This window comes from Dysidea avara, chromosome 2, assembly GCF_963678975.1.
Source record: "Dysidea avara chromosome 2, odDysAvar1.4, whole genome shotgun sequence".
Taxonomy (NCBI): domain Eukaryota; kingdom Metazoa; phylum Porifera; class Demospongiae; order Dictyoceratida; family Dysideidae; genus Dysidea; species Dysidea avara.
This window is the reverse complement of record NC_089273.1, coordinates 53,078,521-53,097,017: the sequence shown is the minus strand read 5'-3', so window position 1 is coordinate 53,097,017 and position 18,497 is coordinate 53,078,521. Positions and strand designations below refer to the sequence as shown.

General features: G+C 38.3%; 3 protein-coding genes across 19 annotated transcripts in view; 1 reads left to right on the top strand and 2 right to left on the bottom strand.

Annotated features, from left to right (window-relative positions):
• The window catches only part of LOC136247656 (uncharacterized), a 49,639-nt gene that overhangs the window by 1,186 nt on the left and 29,956 nt on the right, over window positions 1-18,497 (bottom strand). For 5 of the 17 annotated variants that reach the window (XM_066039463.1, XM_066039460.1, XM_066039461.1 and 2 more), the window contains 4 exons: window positions 4,408-4,527; window positions 3,633-3,791; window positions 2,843-2,923; window positions 2,030-2,129 (listed from right to left, as the gene is read on the bottom strand). In XM_066039463.1, coding sequence (XP_065895535.1) covers window positions 2,030-2,129; window positions 2,843-2,923; window positions 3,633-3,791; window positions 4,408-4,527 — 460 coding nt within the window. The other 12 variants (XM_066039470.1, XM_066039466.1, XM_066039467.1 and 9 more) reach the window with 12 other exon arrangements.
• Window positions 5,654-8,401, bottom strand: LOC136247653 (E3 SUMO-protein ligase ZBED1-like). Its single transcript, XM_066039446.1, has 2 exons — window positions 7,357-8,401; window positions 5,654-7,266 (listed from the first exon to the last, which is right to left on the bottom strand). The coding sequence occupies exons 1-2, from the start codon at window positions 8,146-8,148 to the stop codon at window positions 6,328-6,330; spliced, it is 1,731 nt and encodes a 576-aa protein (XP_065895518.1). The 5' UTR covers window positions 8,149-8,401; the 3' UTR covers window positions 5,654-6,327.
• LOC136247664 (uncharacterized) lies at window positions 13,520-14,608 on the top strand. Its single transcript, XM_066039493.1, has 3 exons — window positions 13,520-13,595; window positions 13,646-13,795; window positions 14,311-14,608. Exons 2-3 carry the CDS (start codon window positions 13,744-13,746, stop codon window positions 14,592-14,594), a joined length of 336 nt encoding a protein of 111 aa, XP_065895565.1. The 5' UTR covers window positions 13,520-13,595; window positions 13,646-13,743; the 3' UTR covers window positions 14,595-14,608.

The following is an 18,497-nucleotide window of genomic DNA, read 5'->3' as shown; positions in this document are numbered from 1 at the left end:
TGTGGTTGAGAATAAAATCTTTGAATTGAGCAATAGTGATCCATGACTTTCAAGTGAAATCTAAAAAGCAAAAATCCTGGGGCTAAGAGATGAAATTCCTGACAAGGGAAATAATTGTGAAATATACATACCACAAAAGTTTCCAGGTATACGGTACTTGATCAGTAGTTAACTACATATACTTTGTAGTATCCAGTGTTGCACCGATATGAGAATTCGCCAATATTCCGATAACTGATATTGGATAATATTTTCAAGCCGATAAACATAGCTGATCTGATATAGCACAGCATGTCTATCTTGTAGCAAGTTTTACTAGAATTTGATTGTGAAGGACTAATTTAGCTTGTTTATGGCAGCAGTATTGCTATAACAACAGCTGACAGTACACTGAAGCAGTAATAACAACATTTTAATGCAGGAAAATGCAATTCAATGCATTTGTATACTTAATTTGTTGTACATGAGCATGTATTTCTAAATACATACACATATCTGTATCTGCTGCTTTTTTAATCGTGCTGCCGATTTGATACCAATATATAAAAATACAGTCGATATATGGTTTTCCCAATAACCGATCCGATTATCGGTACACCTCTAGTACACACTACAGTCTTGCTAGAGATGTAACTGCTTGCTATACAAAGAATTAAAACTTCACCTTTCATAATGCAGGACCAGGTTATATCAGTATCATATACAAACCTAGACCAAAGCCTCCAGCAGTCACACAAAACATAACTATTGCTGCCTAACAATGGGATGATTGTACACCACTCAGGCACATATGCAAATCTTCCTGGGACAGGACTAGTAACCCACAGGAGGTCTCTCTCTAAAGTTCCATAATGACCCCAATACCAATTGAGCAAATGCTTCCCCAGTTAATATATTAAAAATTATTAATTTAAAATGAAGTAGAGATCCAAGTGATAAAACATAGTGAAAAAAGAGATGAATGATGGGAAAATCCCTACATCGGTATAATATAACAATTATTTTGTTCAATGCTAAAGTAGGGATTTTCCCACCAAGCTACTTCTATGCTGTAATACCATCATTCATCTCTTTTATTTCACTACTTTTTATTGCTTGATACTTCATTATTGTTTAATTGATATACTGGTTAGGTTTTTTGTTTTTTGCTATAGCATACAGCTATACACTTGTAACTGTTCTATTAGAGTGACTGCTGTATTAGAGTATCACCAACCAGGGTGTGGGTCACGATTTCATATTTCAATATTTCATATTTCACTGTGATAGCATTATAAATACAGCTAGACCAATAAAAAGGGGGTGTGGTCATTGTGACCGTGTAAATAGATTGTTAGGAGGAGTGGTCTCCGCACTCGATTATTGTTAATCTTTTTATGGGCATGAAGGGTTGGCAGACAAAATTCAAGTTCCATTGATTTTAGAAAAAATTCTATATCCGGCCACCTGTAAATGTTTTCTTTTTTTAATGCTGTATTTGATGTTGATGGGGCAACATTATTATTTCTTTGAGGTGATTTTAATCATGTAAGATGTCTCTAGGATAATTTTTAAGGCAGAATTTTAGGTGGCACACCTCATCTAAATAGCACAGAAACCATGCAAAGTTGGCTCATTCTAACTACTGTACAAAATTCCCCTACACAAAGCAAATAAAGCAAGTGCCAAACTATGGCTTCTATATATATTAACATCCATCCTTTGAGTTTGTTGTGTCAGCAATATTCTATTACATTGGTGTATCAATTTCTAGATCAACACTAATGATGCCTGTCTTGTCGAGAAAGTCAGCTGATAGTAAGGACCTTTTGTTTTGGCCTTGCCATTTTCATTAGTAAACAACACCACAGGTTAACCCCTGCTACAGGTTTTCATTATATTTAGTAACTTCAAAACAATGCATTAAAATTTCTAAATACATATAATATTCAACCAAATAATGTGTGTTCTATTAGAGAATATATTGTAAAATAATACACACACACACACACACACACTGTACACAATCTTACTCATCTGAGACACTTACATGTGAAATGTTTGGTAGGAGGATTTTTCTGTTTGTCCTTACTAGTGGCAGATTGTTTACCCTTTGATGAGTTATCTGGTTCCTTTGCTTCTTGTTCCTCCTATAACAACACACAATCTAGTATCAGTACCATATACAATATGTGTACAATACAAGGGATGGTCATAGGGGAAAGTAGGCATTATGCTCCAAAAATCGAGCATTATGCTTTTGAGCAGTGCTCAAAAAATCACCTATTATGCTTTGGAGAATTGCCCATTATTCCCAAAATTATGCCCCCATAATTGGCTAATAATGCCAGTATATTGCAGTATCAGACCATTTTCATTGATGTTTAAGCTTTAAATAGTCTCAAATTCTTTAGCTAGTTGCTGCATTAGAGTATTTCATGTCAACGTGACTTCTTTATTAGAGTAAATAACACTCAGTGACTGTTCTATTAGAGTTTCTGACTGCTCTATTAGAGTATCTCGATCTTTTTTAACGGAATGTGCAGTCTGAAGATTTTCCTACTGTTGAAGCTTTATAATCACCTCAAAATGCTAGCATAATTCCTGATTCCCACACATACCCATTATGCTCGAAATTATGCCGGCATAATCGCCGCATCCCTAGGGGAAAGTGAAGTAAAACAGATCAAGGGTTTTATCAATGATGGAGTTTGAAGTATACAACAAATATGGATGTAATTCTGGGAGGTCTGGTGTATGGCAGGAAAAAAAAAATTACAATGTCTATACATATGAAGGCATGTTTCAGGCCTGGTTCTTCTAAAGGACTACACTATACAGTACATCTATACACAATACTTGCTGCTAAGAGTAATAATTTCTCCTCTTGTTCTTTCTTCTGATCCAACGGATCCTCCTCCATAAATGTTGTCTTACATGATAACTACAATAATACACAATGACATATGATACACTGTAAATAGACTGAGCCTGTCATAACAAGAAATAGAACATCAATTATCAATGGCCACATATGAATGATATTATACAATGAACAAAACTTCCTCGTCAGTAAACTGGCAGGAACGTGTCACACACACGCACGCACGCACGCACGCACCCACCCACGCACACACGCACGCACTCACTACACACACACACACACCCACCCACCCACCCACCCACGCACGCACTCACTCACACACACACACACACACACACACACACACACACACCCACACACTACACACTACACACACACACTACACACCCACCCACCCACGCACGCACGCACTCACACACACACACACACACACACACTACACACACACACACACTACACACCCACCCACCCACCCACGCACGCACTCACACACACACTACACACACACACACACACACACACACACACACACACACACTACACACCCACCCACGCACGCACGCACACACACACACACACACACACACACACACACACACACACACACACACACTACACACCCACCCACCCACGCACTCACACACACACACACACTACACACACACACTCACTCACACACACACACACACACACACACACTACACACACACACTCACTCACACACACACACACACACACACACACACACACACACGCACACTACACACACCTTTGTAGTTACAGACAAATTGGCTGCATTAGCAAACTCAAGCATAGCTTGTGGAAGATGTTCAATCAGTCCTTCTAGTATAGTCAGTGACTTATCCTTCATCAACTTGATATAAAGTGGAGCAATCTTCATAGCATCACAACGGAGAATTGCAGCTACCTACAATGAGACAGACAATATAACAAGTGTTACAGTCCCGTAGGTAACATTCCTAACACTCCTACCAACAACATGAAAAATGTTACTTAACCTTTTTGACTACCTCAAAATAGTGACCATGTTATATAATGTAAACATTGCTACTACAGGACAGTGTATTTTTTGAAAATGTACTTTTTTTTCCAGATGAAGGAATTGGTACATTCTTGTACAGCACAGCAAAAAACTAAGTCTTAACATGATGTTATTAAAGATGGTATAGAAACTCCTACAATAGTTGAATTACAACTCGTAGCAGTACATAACTACTGTAGCCCCCAATAAAATTGTTTAAGGACTTTCACAGGTTCTCACAAGCTATAAAAGGTAGAAGGTTACAGAGTAGTTACTATATAGAACATTTGCTATAGTACATATAGTCTAATATAACAACCAGTGATAAGTGACCACTAGCTACTCTATTACTGTAACAATGTTATATATACATATATACTTCTCTATAATGGTCACTAGAGGTCACCTTAATAATGAGGTGTAACAATAGTTATTAACAAGTGTACACTATTTGTGACTGTATTTGTAATGTTAAGTGATCAAGGATGATAAACACACATACCTCATGTATACCATAAGCTATTGATTGTCGAACACTAAGATTATCATCTGCTGCAAGTTTGTTAAGGATTTCCAATAAATCATGTAAATTTTTTTCTTTCCCATGAAACATCACCATAGCCTGTTAAAGAAAAGAAAAATGTCTACACACATGATAGTATTATTACAACACACACATGATTTTGCATGGACATGTACTGTAAGAACATATGGTACTGCTCAAATGTAACGTTGTACTCACTCGCACTGTGCTTGATTGCGAGTAATTAAAAAAAAACTTGTTAATTAAAGGGCGTGGCACTTGTTTCCTTTGCGAGTATTCATCCTGGGATGAATACTCGCAAACTTGCTAATTAAAGGGCGTGGCACCTGTTTCCTTTGCGAGTATTCATCCTGGGATGAATACTCGCAAACTTGCTAATTAAAGGGCGTGGCACCTGTCACTCGCAATCGAGCGGCACAAATGAGTGCGACGTTACATTTGAGTGATACCGTACATACATACATATGTACACATCTACATGTATGTTTACAGTAAAAGGTAAAGAGAACAAAAACACAACACACTTAGAAATATATCACTGTAATCTTTATGGTACAAGCTAAGCCTTATCCTAAGGGTAAACAATAGATTTGGGAGAGCAGTGGCAGTATGCTGAAACAGCATGTCTGTATCTAACAGAGCTACATGTGGTACAGATTTAATTCAAAGAGCCTAAGTCAGTGGTTGATATATTGTCAGACACATAATTAGTAAGCTTACAAAGTTTATAAACAGATAAACAGCCTACATACTAGCACAATGTGAACTGCTAAGCTGAATAAAACCTTTTCTTCCCGTTTCCTTATAATTATCACAGTTGGAGTATTATCACGATACTCCAATACAGTGGTCCCTCCCTAGGTGTGTTTGGATAATGGAAAAGTTCAGATAACTGAAGCCCGTAGATTTATGTAGAGTTCAGTTAAATAGAACATACACCTTAGGCAAAATACTCTAATAGAGCAGTCACTTTAACAGTTCGGATAACAGAACACTCTGATAATTGATGGTCAGATAATGGAGGGACCACTGTATAGATATGTGTAATACATAAATCACTACCATGTAATGTTACATGTTACACTACACTACTCACAGGTATGTTATAGGCACAATGATGTCTCAGTTCAGACTCCATGTCATCATTAGTTGGTGATAATGATACACATGACACCTACACAATACACACATACAAACAGAAGGTAAAACACATAATATTAACCTCCTCGATGTATGTATTACGTCAGTCCAATGTAAACTTGGAAATGATCAAAAGTGTCAAGTTGTCCTGATCATCAAGGTGTCCTGGTATTCCAGGTCAGCTTGTACTAAGGGACACTTTTGCACTTTAACCCTTAAACCCACATAATCCAGAAAACTGGATTTAACCTTAACACATATGCCTTGCACAAAGCACTGTAACTTTCAAAGAATCTGTCCTATGGCTATGCAAATTATGTCATTCTACTTGTGATGTAACTAGGATTTAAAATGATACCTAGGGTTTTACCCTAACGCTAAACGGTGAGGCCAAAACTAGCCATGCACTAGGGGTGGGCAGTATTGATCAATATCATACCACGGTATTTTGATTATAAATATTGCGGTATTACTAAATACCTACTAAATATGTACAAGCAAGATACTGACTATTATCCACAATTAATGCTTAACTGTGTTTCTTCTTCTTTTTAGGATTTGGAATGCAGTTGAACAAGTTTTAATTATTCACAATTATAATGTCATACTGTAAACTGTATACAATCACAATTAACAATATTATTTGTCTTGATGAGTTCTATAAGGTTGATAAGCTAGTCTTTCATCATCAAAAAGTTGTACAATAAAAAGCTAATACTTTTATAGATGCCAAAAAACTTACAAGTTTTTTGATAAAAAGACTAGCATATCAACCTTGTCAGGTTTCATAGTAGCTCTGAACGGTGAGACAACATTTCCTGCTGTGCTAAACAGCCTCTCTGATGCCGAACTGGTGGCACAAACACACAAATACTTTTGTGCAAGCTTTGCAAGTACTGGAAAGTTAAACTGCTGCCTTTTCCACCACATCAGTGGATCCTCTTCAAAATCTAGCCTGTGTCCTGACAGATATCCATCTATTTCCTTCATCACAATCTGTCTATGCTGCTCCTCTTGATTGACAGGGGAAGCATGCTCTTGTTCTTTTTCTCTAATCCTAAACTCAAAGTCCTTGAACAAAGTTCCAAGGTTACGTTTCTTCTTTGGGGCTGATGGCTGGAGAGAAGAGTGTGCAACGTCTTGTGTTCTAGATGATTCTGCTCTAGAACTATTCTGCTGTACTTCTTGTAGTTCGTGGCAAACTTCTAAAGCATCATCAGTCACTTTCTGCTTAATGGACATCAACTCAACTTCTTGCACATGTTCAAAGTATTTTACCTTGAAGCGAGGATCTAAAAATGTAGCTACTTGAAGAATTTCATTCACGGTGTCATTTAATCTGCTATAGCGGCCTTTGATGTCATCAACAATACGATGCTTGATATCCCTAGTTAATGCTGTATCTTCAGCACCTTCCTTCAGCAAGTCACTTTCCAACAAATACAGCATTGGGATGACAGCTGACACTGTAGCATACTGCTCCCCTGATAAGATGTCTGTCAAACCAGACAGTGGTGAGACTGCACTATCAATTGATTCCAGAACATCAAGGTCCTGCCAAGTAGGTACCAGATGGCTAGTAGTGCGGTCACTGCTCAGCACTAATCTGATAGGCTCCTTCTGTTCCAAAATTCTTGATACCATTTTTGACATTGAACCCCACCTGGTAGGGCAGTCCTACAGGTGAGAGAAATATTTCATTTTTTAATTTGTACAAACATGTTTGTACAAACATTGAAACATACTTCACATGTTTGCCTTACTTACTGCAACTAAGGAATGCTGCTTGACATCCATGTTAATCTGAGCTTTTGTCAGTTCCCTTTTCCTCTTCCAGCTCATTGAAAAAGAACTGACAATTTTCCTACACACACCAAGTGCCCGACTGCATCGACTGTCATCTTGCACAGATTTAGTGACAGCAAGGTGTAAGTTGTGGCCAAAACAGGGAAGCCTTAGCCAGTCCAAGATCCTCGCAGCAGAAATGATGTTGCTACCATTGTCTGTTGTAAGGCAAATTTGGTTAACAACATCCAAGCTCCAAGTCTCCAATGCTGCTTTCATTGCTTCTGCCAAATTAGCTCCTGTGTGATCCTCAGGTAAGTATTGGGTCTGTAAGCACTTATTACACAGCTGCCATTCATCATTGATGTAGTGTATGGTGTAACTGATATAAGGTACCATCCCCACACTTGACCACATATTTGTTGTTGATGAAAAATGGCTTATCGAGCTAATTTCTTGCTTAACTTGCTGCTTCACGGTGGCATGGAGGCTTGGTAAAGCTATTCTTGAAATATGATTGCGACTTGGAATGTCGTAGCGTGAATCAAAAGTTTTAACCATTTTTCTAAAGCCAGCACCTTCGACGGTATTAATAGGTAAGCAGTCTTTGGCTATGAAATAAGTAATAGAATCGCTTAGTTCCTTCCATTTCTTTCCCTTCCGATCGTATGGCTGTGAGCGGACCATCGCTTCTTGATAAGTAGGTTGATTAACCGGTGGAACGCATCTTGCTCGTCGTTCAGTGGAGTCCTCCTTAGCTTTCACTGCGTCCATAGCCTCTTTGTACACTATTGAGTGATTATTCTTTAATGTGAAAACAAATTCGAGGTGTTTCCATGTTTAGCCAACACGCGTTTACGACAAAGACGACAAACGGCACTTCCATCGTCAACCACTCTCCCATCAGCACCTTTCTCTAAACCGAAATAATCCCATGCTACACTCTTCGTTCCGGTTTTATTAACAAGTTCTGCCATACCGTACAAGCAACTAGCACCAGCTGGAATAATACGTATACCGTTCGTGAACCGGTTATTTCCGGTATTTTAGGTATATCGGTATGCGGTATTTTTAAATGTTAAATATTTAGTTAATCGGTTTTAAAAATATATTGCACAACAACTAAATACCGGTATACCGCCCACCCCTACCATGCACATAAGTAACTTTTCGGTAAGAAAACACGCAAACCTTTTATAAAATGATTCATAACTCAATAGTGGTTGCTCCTATCATCTTGCAACAAGTTCTGTTCGATTCACCATTAAATTTTCCATCAGAACATATATGACTCACATGAGTAAATCCACAATCAAAATTAAACGCATGGTTAGAATTTGAAACACGGGGAAGTGACTTGCTGGTGTTCATCACTTCATGCCACAGTAGTTACAGTGTTCATTTAATCTTCTCAAAGTACCTAAGCCTTGTAGTGCTTATGGGCTCCTGTTTACACACCACCGCAAACACAAAATACACTCTACATATAACATGAGATGACCTAGGATAATAGCTGGATATTCGCTTACACTTCTACACAAACTATTACCGCAGACTATTCTACTCCTTCTTTGTGATAACGGTGTATCTAATATCTATGATGATAATCGTAATGGATGGTTAGTGATCTTCATGACATAGCTAATGAATCCATAATGAGTATCCTTTAGTGTAAAGAACCTGTCATGAGTGGTGATCGGCAATCAATGCTCAGATCACTGTTATCAGTTAGCCAGTGATAAACAGACCTGAGTGATACTTAACACAATGAAGTGGTGATCATGATCTCTTCTTAATGGCATCAGCTTGCCAGATCTCACTGGAATCCATTCCAAGCAAAAAAGGCCGTAAGCCTAGCCTAGCCTAGCCTCACAGAACTAAAATTAAGTGTATTTATAAATCAATTTATTTCTTTTGAGGATCGCTTATTTTATACACCACTACGAGTAGGTGCCATTACCTTTCAAGTGGTACCTATAGCAAATGCACAAATCCCATATGAAATACACAAATACTAGAAGAAATACACAAATACCCGATGAAATACACAAATACCAGTTACACTTACCCTATCATGTATATACACTCCACCAGTACAACAATGATGTATCCTACACTTCATCACTATTGGATTAGCATCTTGTTTGATCTCTATACCAGTTATCCTGTTTGTGTGGATGTCATTGTCTTCTAGTATGCCCTGGGGGAGGATTAGGGGTTATCCCTTATCACCAGGGGGATTACCCATGTTATTTACCTGTCCATCTTAGAATATAAAGAACCCAACATCTTTGCCGTGATGTATGGCATTACTATGGAATATTGGACTAGCATAGTTCTTAATCCATACTCCAGCTAGTTTGTTGTCATGGATATCATTATATTGCCTGTGTGAGGTCATGTGATGTCATGTGAGGTCACATGATGCTTACCTTAGCATGGTTATCAACAAACACACCCACATTACTAGCATCAGCAATGACACAATTTCTAACCAAAAGCATTAGCTTCACTACCATGAACGTAGACACAAGATCCATCTAAAAACCATTATACATGATCAACAGGATAATCTGGTTTAAGATATGACTGAACTATTGCACACACAACCAACAGTCCTACCCAGTTGTCAAGGTAACCTGTACACTACTCAGACTAATAGGCTAATCCTAGGTCTAGTAACCAACAAGAGGAAGAGCCATGTCTCATAGGTGAAACTGATGAAGAGCTCACACGCACGCACACACACACATTCGCACACATGCTACACACACACACACACTCGCACACATGCTACACACACACACACACACACACACACACACACACACACACACACACACACACACACACACACTACACACTACGCTACACACAAAGATGGACACACAGACATACACAACCAGAGACGGACACGTATACATACAGTACATACACACATACATACACACAAACATGTATGTATTGCCATAGACACAACACACACTGCAGACAAGACATACACACATAAATACAGACACACAGACATACACGTGCACACAACAGAAATACACACACATACAAACGGACACACATAATACAGACGGAAACACATACACACATTACAGATACACACAACACACACGCATAAATACAGACACACAGACATACAGAGGGACATAAGGACATACACAACTAGACGGACACATACAGCACAGTGTACACATACATACAGATACATACATACACACAGACCTACAATGAGAACTATTACTAACATAACATCCTTCAATTGTGGGACAACAATTTTGCTGGGATGGAGATGGTTTAACTCTTATGTAGTGGAGATTCTGGTAGAATGTTAAACTATGGGATGGTTTAGTTATGATTACACTTCGAAGCAATCAGAACTCACCTTGATGTTCATGTTGACAACAACAGCATGGCATGCCTCCTTGGTGAACTCCAACACATTGTGGTCATAGTAACTAATGGTAACCAGCTTGTCTCCTAGCAACGATATAACAAATACATTTAATGAAGTATTAAAATAATTGTGACCCAGTCTGGGAAAACCAGCCCTTCCAAAAGTATTGAGAAACGCTGGTTTTAAATTCACACGTTTTACAACAATTTATTACCTTCCAGATCATTCACTGAAGTAGTCAACAGCTAAGTTTCCCGCCATTTTAGATAGTTTTTAAAACCGTGGTTGGCTGTATCAGGCGAGCTCCAAAAGGGGTGGAAGGCGGGGGGGCCTGGAAGGCAGGAAAGATGCTGTTTAAATATTGAAAAGGAACATTTTGGGATGAATTAGGCTAATATTATTAAGTTATGGGCCATTCAAGTATCAAAATAGGCTAAAATAAAAGGAAATTCATAGCAGATGTATTTATTCAACATCACAGAGTTGTACAGCCACATACAGCCATTCCCAGGCTGACCAGAGCTTCATTAAGGCCCTACACCACACGTACGGATTGCCACTGGGCTTGGGATAAGTAGCCAGCAAAACCAGACCACTCAAGTCTAACTGATTTTGATTGTGGAATTGTAAAAAATCGAATCTCCTGACATGGGCGATAATACCGGTTTTCCCAGACTGGGTCACAATTGTGACTGCGTACTAAGTTTTTTGTTGTAATTTTCACTGTTAATTCCACACTGTTCTCATACACTCTATCAGGGAGACAGCTGGGATATTTCTACCAATTATTTTCTGTATCTGATGTGTGATCAATATAAGATCGTTCATATATCGCTAATAACTCATTTAAGGGGTGTAAAATATTACTGACAGGTACTACCAATAATCCTGCTATAACACAATTCACTACATCTGATATGTATGTAGTGTCAACCACCATGAAGTGGAACAATCAGGAAATCAATTAACACATACATGTGACATGCTAGTACTATGGACTAACACACCTAAACAACAATTTCACTATAACATACAATCATTATATGTAACCTGCTGAGCAACTTGTTTGCATAATTCTGTTTTTGAAATGTCATTGAAAAAGACATCTGCTACAAAAATAATTTTACGCGTGTTTTAATCGCTTCAGTAAACAGTGAAAGAAGACACAATGTAGTGATACAGGCTCTATGAAATTTATATACCCAAAAGCTCAAATCTGTAACACTCTCACTTTGCCCGTGCACTACAGATTTGTGCCTTTGAATTTCAGACTCCACATTGTGCCCGTATAACTGCTTTAGACTCTATTTTACATTACACTCAGATTACTCATCTCATCCACGGCTGTTTCCGCTGTAAGCTTGGAAAAAGCTGCTGGTTTTATTGCGATAATACCAGCGCCATGGCAACTGTGCATGCTCACACGACAAAATATGCACCCTCATTACATCACTGCATGTGAAAAATGCATATATACTGATTGGATTTTGAGCATATGTTATATTGTGCCTGAAGGCATGGAGTATATTAGACAACAAGGTGGAGTATATGAGATTTACTGCCCACTCAAAACAGCCTAAATAGAGTCTAAACTTCTAACATACTATATCAATTCATTTATCTCTTCATGGGAAGTAAGAATACCTTCTTTACCATGAAGCAAATGTATGTGTGTTTGGTTAGTTGAGGTAAATCATAACTTTATTATTGTTGCCTTTTCTAAGCTTTTTGCTTAATAGCATGGGTGTACATTATTTAGGCCAACAACAATACTTATCCCAGATATACTCTGTACCCCATTGTACTCAACACTCATGATTGATTAACTGTTTTTCATATAGACACTGTATAAATCAATTGCTCCTTGTTGTCTATCACTACAACCAGAGGAGGTTGGACATGCACACGTGAGCACATACATTTTGTATTGAAAGTTTAACCAAGTACTCACCAAAGTTTTCACAAATTACATTCAAGAGCACACTTCAAGTTTAGTCTATTGATCAGCCGATCTACCCAACTCTATCCCACTACTCCAGGCATGTAAATTGCTTTTGAAATCTACGGGGATCACATGTGTAAGCATTTGAAGGTGGAATTGATGTGTAAATACATCATGTACGTGTATTTAAGCACAACAATTGTTGAAGAAAGCAAAGTGCATACTAACATAGCCTCCCATAGCAAGTCCCAGGGTATTGAAAAACAAAAGCGGACACTGCTGCTAGCTTGGCCTCACAGAGAATTGAACAAAGAAATAGAAACTTGCACACTCGCCTGCAATAAGAATTTTCTGTGAAGCACAAGGTAACATGGTGTGTGGATATTGCTAAACATTTCTTCTATCACTTCCTCCTCATCACATATTAGAAATATGTAATTAACAGTAATAAATTTCAGAAGCACTTATATCGTGTCCAACGCTACAACTCTAAAAGCACTTATCAGATAAGGAGCAAATTTAATTGCATTTCCCCTGTACATCATACAAACACAGTTACACACCACCACAGACACAGTTACACACCACCACAGACACAGTTACACACTACCACAGACACAGTTACACAACCAGATACAGTTACACACCACCACAGACAGTTACAAACCACCACAAACACACAATACACTCTACATATAACGTAGTCACAGAGGACGATAAGAAGATAACCTTGGGTAATAGACGATGTTGATTATTCACTAACACTCCTACACAAACTATTAGTTCCATCACATCACCACAACTTCCGCCAATTGTTCTACTCCTTTATGATAACGGTGTATCTAATATCTATGATGATAATCGTAATGGAAGGTTAGTGATCTTCTTGGCGTAATGAATCTATACTAATGATTATCCTTTAGGGTAAAGAACCTGTATTGAGTGGCGACGGCGATCAATGTTATTTTAGTCAACGATAAACAGACCTGAGCGACACTTAACACAACGTGATCTCTTCTTAATGGCGTCAACTTCCCGGATCTCACTGGAATCCATTCCAAGCGGAAAAGACAGTAAGTCTTGCCTCACAGAACCTCGCACAGAACTACCGTACGCAAGGAAATTTGACGTAGGAAAAATTTGACGAATTCAGATTTCAGCAGATTTGACGAATAAAATGTTGACGAAAATCAAAGAATTGTAGGCAAAACCTGTACTTTTAAGGGCGCTTATAAATATTTGACGAATTTTAGGGGCGCTTATTCAATAAACACCACTACGACTAAGCGCCATTACATTTTAAATGGTACCTACAAGCAAGAGTACATAATATTTATACATGAGCCTACACATAAATATTATGTACTCTTGCTACAAGCAGATACCACATGCCGTTTAGTCTAAATGTCGGTAATTTCCTGGTTTTTGGGCTAATAGTCTGTAGACCTCCATAATTATGTTTTGTAATTGTTTGTAAATAATCAATCCACAAAAAAATTTTTTTTAACATTTGCCCCTTACAATAATTTGGCTATGCAAATCACACATATATTTACTGAATAGCAACTAAAACAATTAAATATTACAGGAGATGAGAGACCTGAGGAACGAGACATAAACAGTCATGTTGTCCCATATTGTGCCGCAAACTGGAGGGAGTTGGAACTTGCCCTAAAAGTGACATCGTCACAACTTGACATCATCAATACGGATCATCCTAACAGTTGTGAGGAGAGGTGTAAAGTGATGTTAAGGAGATGGTTACAAAAAGATCCATCAGCAACATGGGGTAAACTGGTTGATGCTATCCATTCCTCTACTCTATCATCATCCATCACTACTGGAGGTACTAAACTATTACAGTTGTCATAATTGTAGTTTGTATTGTACAGGTACAGTGGTCTCCCAGTTATCTCGTCATGTGAAGGGAGTCTACAAGCAGACAAGGCTGGATGTTGGGAAGGACACTTGGCCTCCTGAACAACCTAAAGATTTCACTCCAGTAGTGTTAGTACATTATGAAGAACAACGTACTATGACAGATGTCAACATCATCACTAAAGCAGTCCACACTGGTCACATCAGTGATGTCATCTCTGCTGCTAGTAGTCAACCAGTAACCAAACGTCATCAACTAGACAGTCATCAACCATTGAGAGAGGCTCTTCAAACTAGCAAGGTGACAAGAAATGTTGCTGACATACTGAAGCCTTTTGATCAGTGTGATGATCCACAAACAATCCTAATAGAAGGTGCTCCAGGTATTGGGAAATCAATACTGATGAAACACATTTCTTACTGTTGGGCTGAGGGAGACGTGATGAAGAAGATTCAACTGGTGTTGTTGATCTGTCTCAGGGATCCTGGTGTTCAAAAGATGAGATCACTTCAACAGCTTTTGCAGTCCTTCCTGACACATATCACTCACTCTGAAGGAGATATTGCCACTTGTATTCAATGTCTACAACAAGATAACGGAAAGTCCCTTGCTGTCCTTCTTGACGGCTATGATGAATTCCCTGAAGGCCTAAGAGAGAACAGTTTAATAGCTGACATCATAAATCGTAAAGTGTTACCTGAGTGTGGGTTGATAGTGTCATCTCGTCCTCATGCTTCACAACACCTCCATAACAAGGCCACTCTCCGAGTTGACATTCTGGGTTTTACTGAAACAGAACGACAACACTTCATTCAACAATCACTAAAGACACACCCTCACAAAATACCACAACTCACCAACTATCTCCATCATCACACCACCATCAATAGCCTTTGCTTTTCGCCATTTCATCTTCTTGTTTTACTGTTCCTCTTTAAGAAGGGATATCCCCTACCGAACAATTCTACTGAACTGTACAAGCTATTCATTAGCCTTACCATCTGCCGACACCTTGTCAAATATGGTAACACTGTCACGCAACCTATCACAGATCTCAACAACCTTCCATATCCCTGTGGCAAGATAATACAACAATTATCAAAGCTTTCCCTACAAGCATTAAATAACAATCAACTAATAATCACTTTGGAGCAAATCAAGTCTGTCTGTCCACAGCTGGAAGCCATACCAGGAGCCATCAATGGCTTTGGTCTCTTACAAGTCGTAGAGCACATAGACATCTTCTATGCAACGAAAACGTTCAATTTTATCCACTTTTCAATACAAGAATACCTCGCGGCTCACTATGTCGCCAACCTCCCATCCGATGAAGAGCGCTCCATCCTCGAAGAGTATTTCTGGAGCGATATCCATTACAACATGTTTAACCATTACGTTACACTTACCAACGGACAACGTCCATCGTTTAAGCTGTTCCTTCGTAGTGGAAACGAGGCGATTAGCATCGATGATAAATTCCTCGAAAATAAACTACAGCGTCTTCGCTTCTACAGAATCTTTTACGAGGCTGGCGATATTTCAACTTGTAAAACTATCGAAGAAAAGTTTACTGATAAAGAAATCAGCCTACCGTTCACTACTCTATCACCTAATAACTTAGAAGATCTAACAACATTACTAACCTGCTCGTCCTGTAGAAACTGGAAGATGATTAATTTGGGCAGCTGCCATATTCAAGATTACGGACTCCGATTACTACACCGTAGTCTACACCATTCCAACATCACAATAGATGACCTCAGGTTGGACAACAATGACCTTTCTTCATCGTCAGACAGCTCCCTCAGTGATATCGTCATCACCTGTAAGGTGAAAGTGTTGGATATTAGCAGAAACAAAGCTGTTGGGGAAACACCACACTTCTTCACCACCATACTAACACATCCTTCATGTGTGATAGAGAGACTGGCCATGTACAATAACAACTACTCCACCACAAGACCAGTCATGGAGTTGTTCTCTTCACTGAGGGAGAACAAGACAGTGAAGGGGCTGGTGATTAATGGTAACAACATTTCTGATGATGTGTGTGGTGTGATCTGTGATGTGCTGCATGTGAACCATACCCTGAGGGTGCTGCATATGTATCATAACCCAATTACTGGACAAGCCTCACAACTGATCCTGGATGCCCTCAAGAACAATAATACATTAGAACTGCTAGGGCTACCCTCCTACCCTGAGGACATCATGAAGATTATATCACTAGAACAAGTTGTTAATGAGAAGAGAAGAAGACGAGGATGTGACGTAGAGCTGGAAATTGAGTTTTGGCCATTGTAGAACATTTCTTGTGTTATTACTAAATTGTATTTACCCGCCATTATTGTTATTTGATTAAATTAGTTGATTAGATGTTTTGTGGCTAACGAGACATGTTCACTACACCCTCAGGGTACTTCCCTCATTATTAATGATTAGCTGGTTGGTAATGAAGCTATTAACTTGGCATTGAGCTAGCTGTATTTTAGTGATCAAGATGATGAACTGTGATCAAGTTGATAATCAACAAGATCAATACGATGATCAACGAGATCAAAATGACAATCAACCATTGATCTAAGCTAGTTTGATTAGTTTTAGTGTTACTACTAACTAGTTGATTATTATTTAAACTAAGTAGTTGTCATGGTAACACTCAACAAGTGCAATACTCTGAAGACAACACTATCAAATACCATTCAGCTGGTTATTGCCGAGTTGTTAATTTTTTGCGAAAAGCTAATTAATAGCCTCCAACATAATTATGTTGCTTCTGAATTATGAAACATAAACGATTTCTCCGTAATTCTTTGGATACTACAGCAATGTTATCAAAGGCAAAACTCCTAGCAAAAATATGGATATATAGGAATTTTAGTCCGTGATAATATATTTGAGAATTCGCCAAGTTTGGACTAAAACTGAATCATTGGACTACTCATCCCAAATCATTGTCCATTACACGAGTACTAGTTCTATTTGACCTATGGCGACTCTCAAACATATTAAGTTCTATCCTTAAAAGAAAACGTTTAGAAATAATTTTCAAAAAAATTAAGCTAGCTACAACTTTAAACTTCTTCACCCTCCTTTTACGCAATAAGATATTTTTATTTGTGTCAAACACAATTCCAAGCAAGTAATTGTTTCATTACCAACTGACTATCACAACCTTCCCTTCACCATAAAAGTGTAATACTAAACAATTAGCTACTCACCTTAATGTATTCAAACAAACAACAATTATACTATCACTACTAACACTAGTCTAACTAATAGACCTAATAGTAATAATGAACAATAACTCCAACAAGTATTATGTAGTAAAACTCCACAAACTTGTACAATACTACCGAACTATACACTTTAGAAAGTTTCTAGAACAAATTTTCAACTTTTTATTCTCTAAACACTTGCTACGTCGCTAGACTAAACTAAACACTCAACTTTTACTAACGTAGTAACGAAAATGAAATCCAGCTGGTTTGTGTTGCTAAGCCAGCTCAAATAAAACTAGTATGACCGGTTAGACTAGTTTAAGTAAATTACGTCACTAACATATACGGCTATGCGCACACGCGTGCGCTAGTCCAATAATGAAGTGTTTCGTTACGAAATTTAAAACACTCTAATAGAACGTTCACCAATCTGTCGGTAATAAGATAGTCTAACGTTAGCATGCAATTGGAGTGGAACGGGAGATTGCTTGGTAAATCTAGACCTAGACCTGTAGTAGAAAACTAGGAGATCACGTGATACTGAGAAAGATTGTCTTCTTGGTTCAGAAAGTGAACCCAAGGAGAATACTGTTCATCAGCGAAAAATATTAGCCATGGTCTATACAGATGTGCATGCTGTAGACGTCTAAACTGCAATATGATGTAAAAGACAAT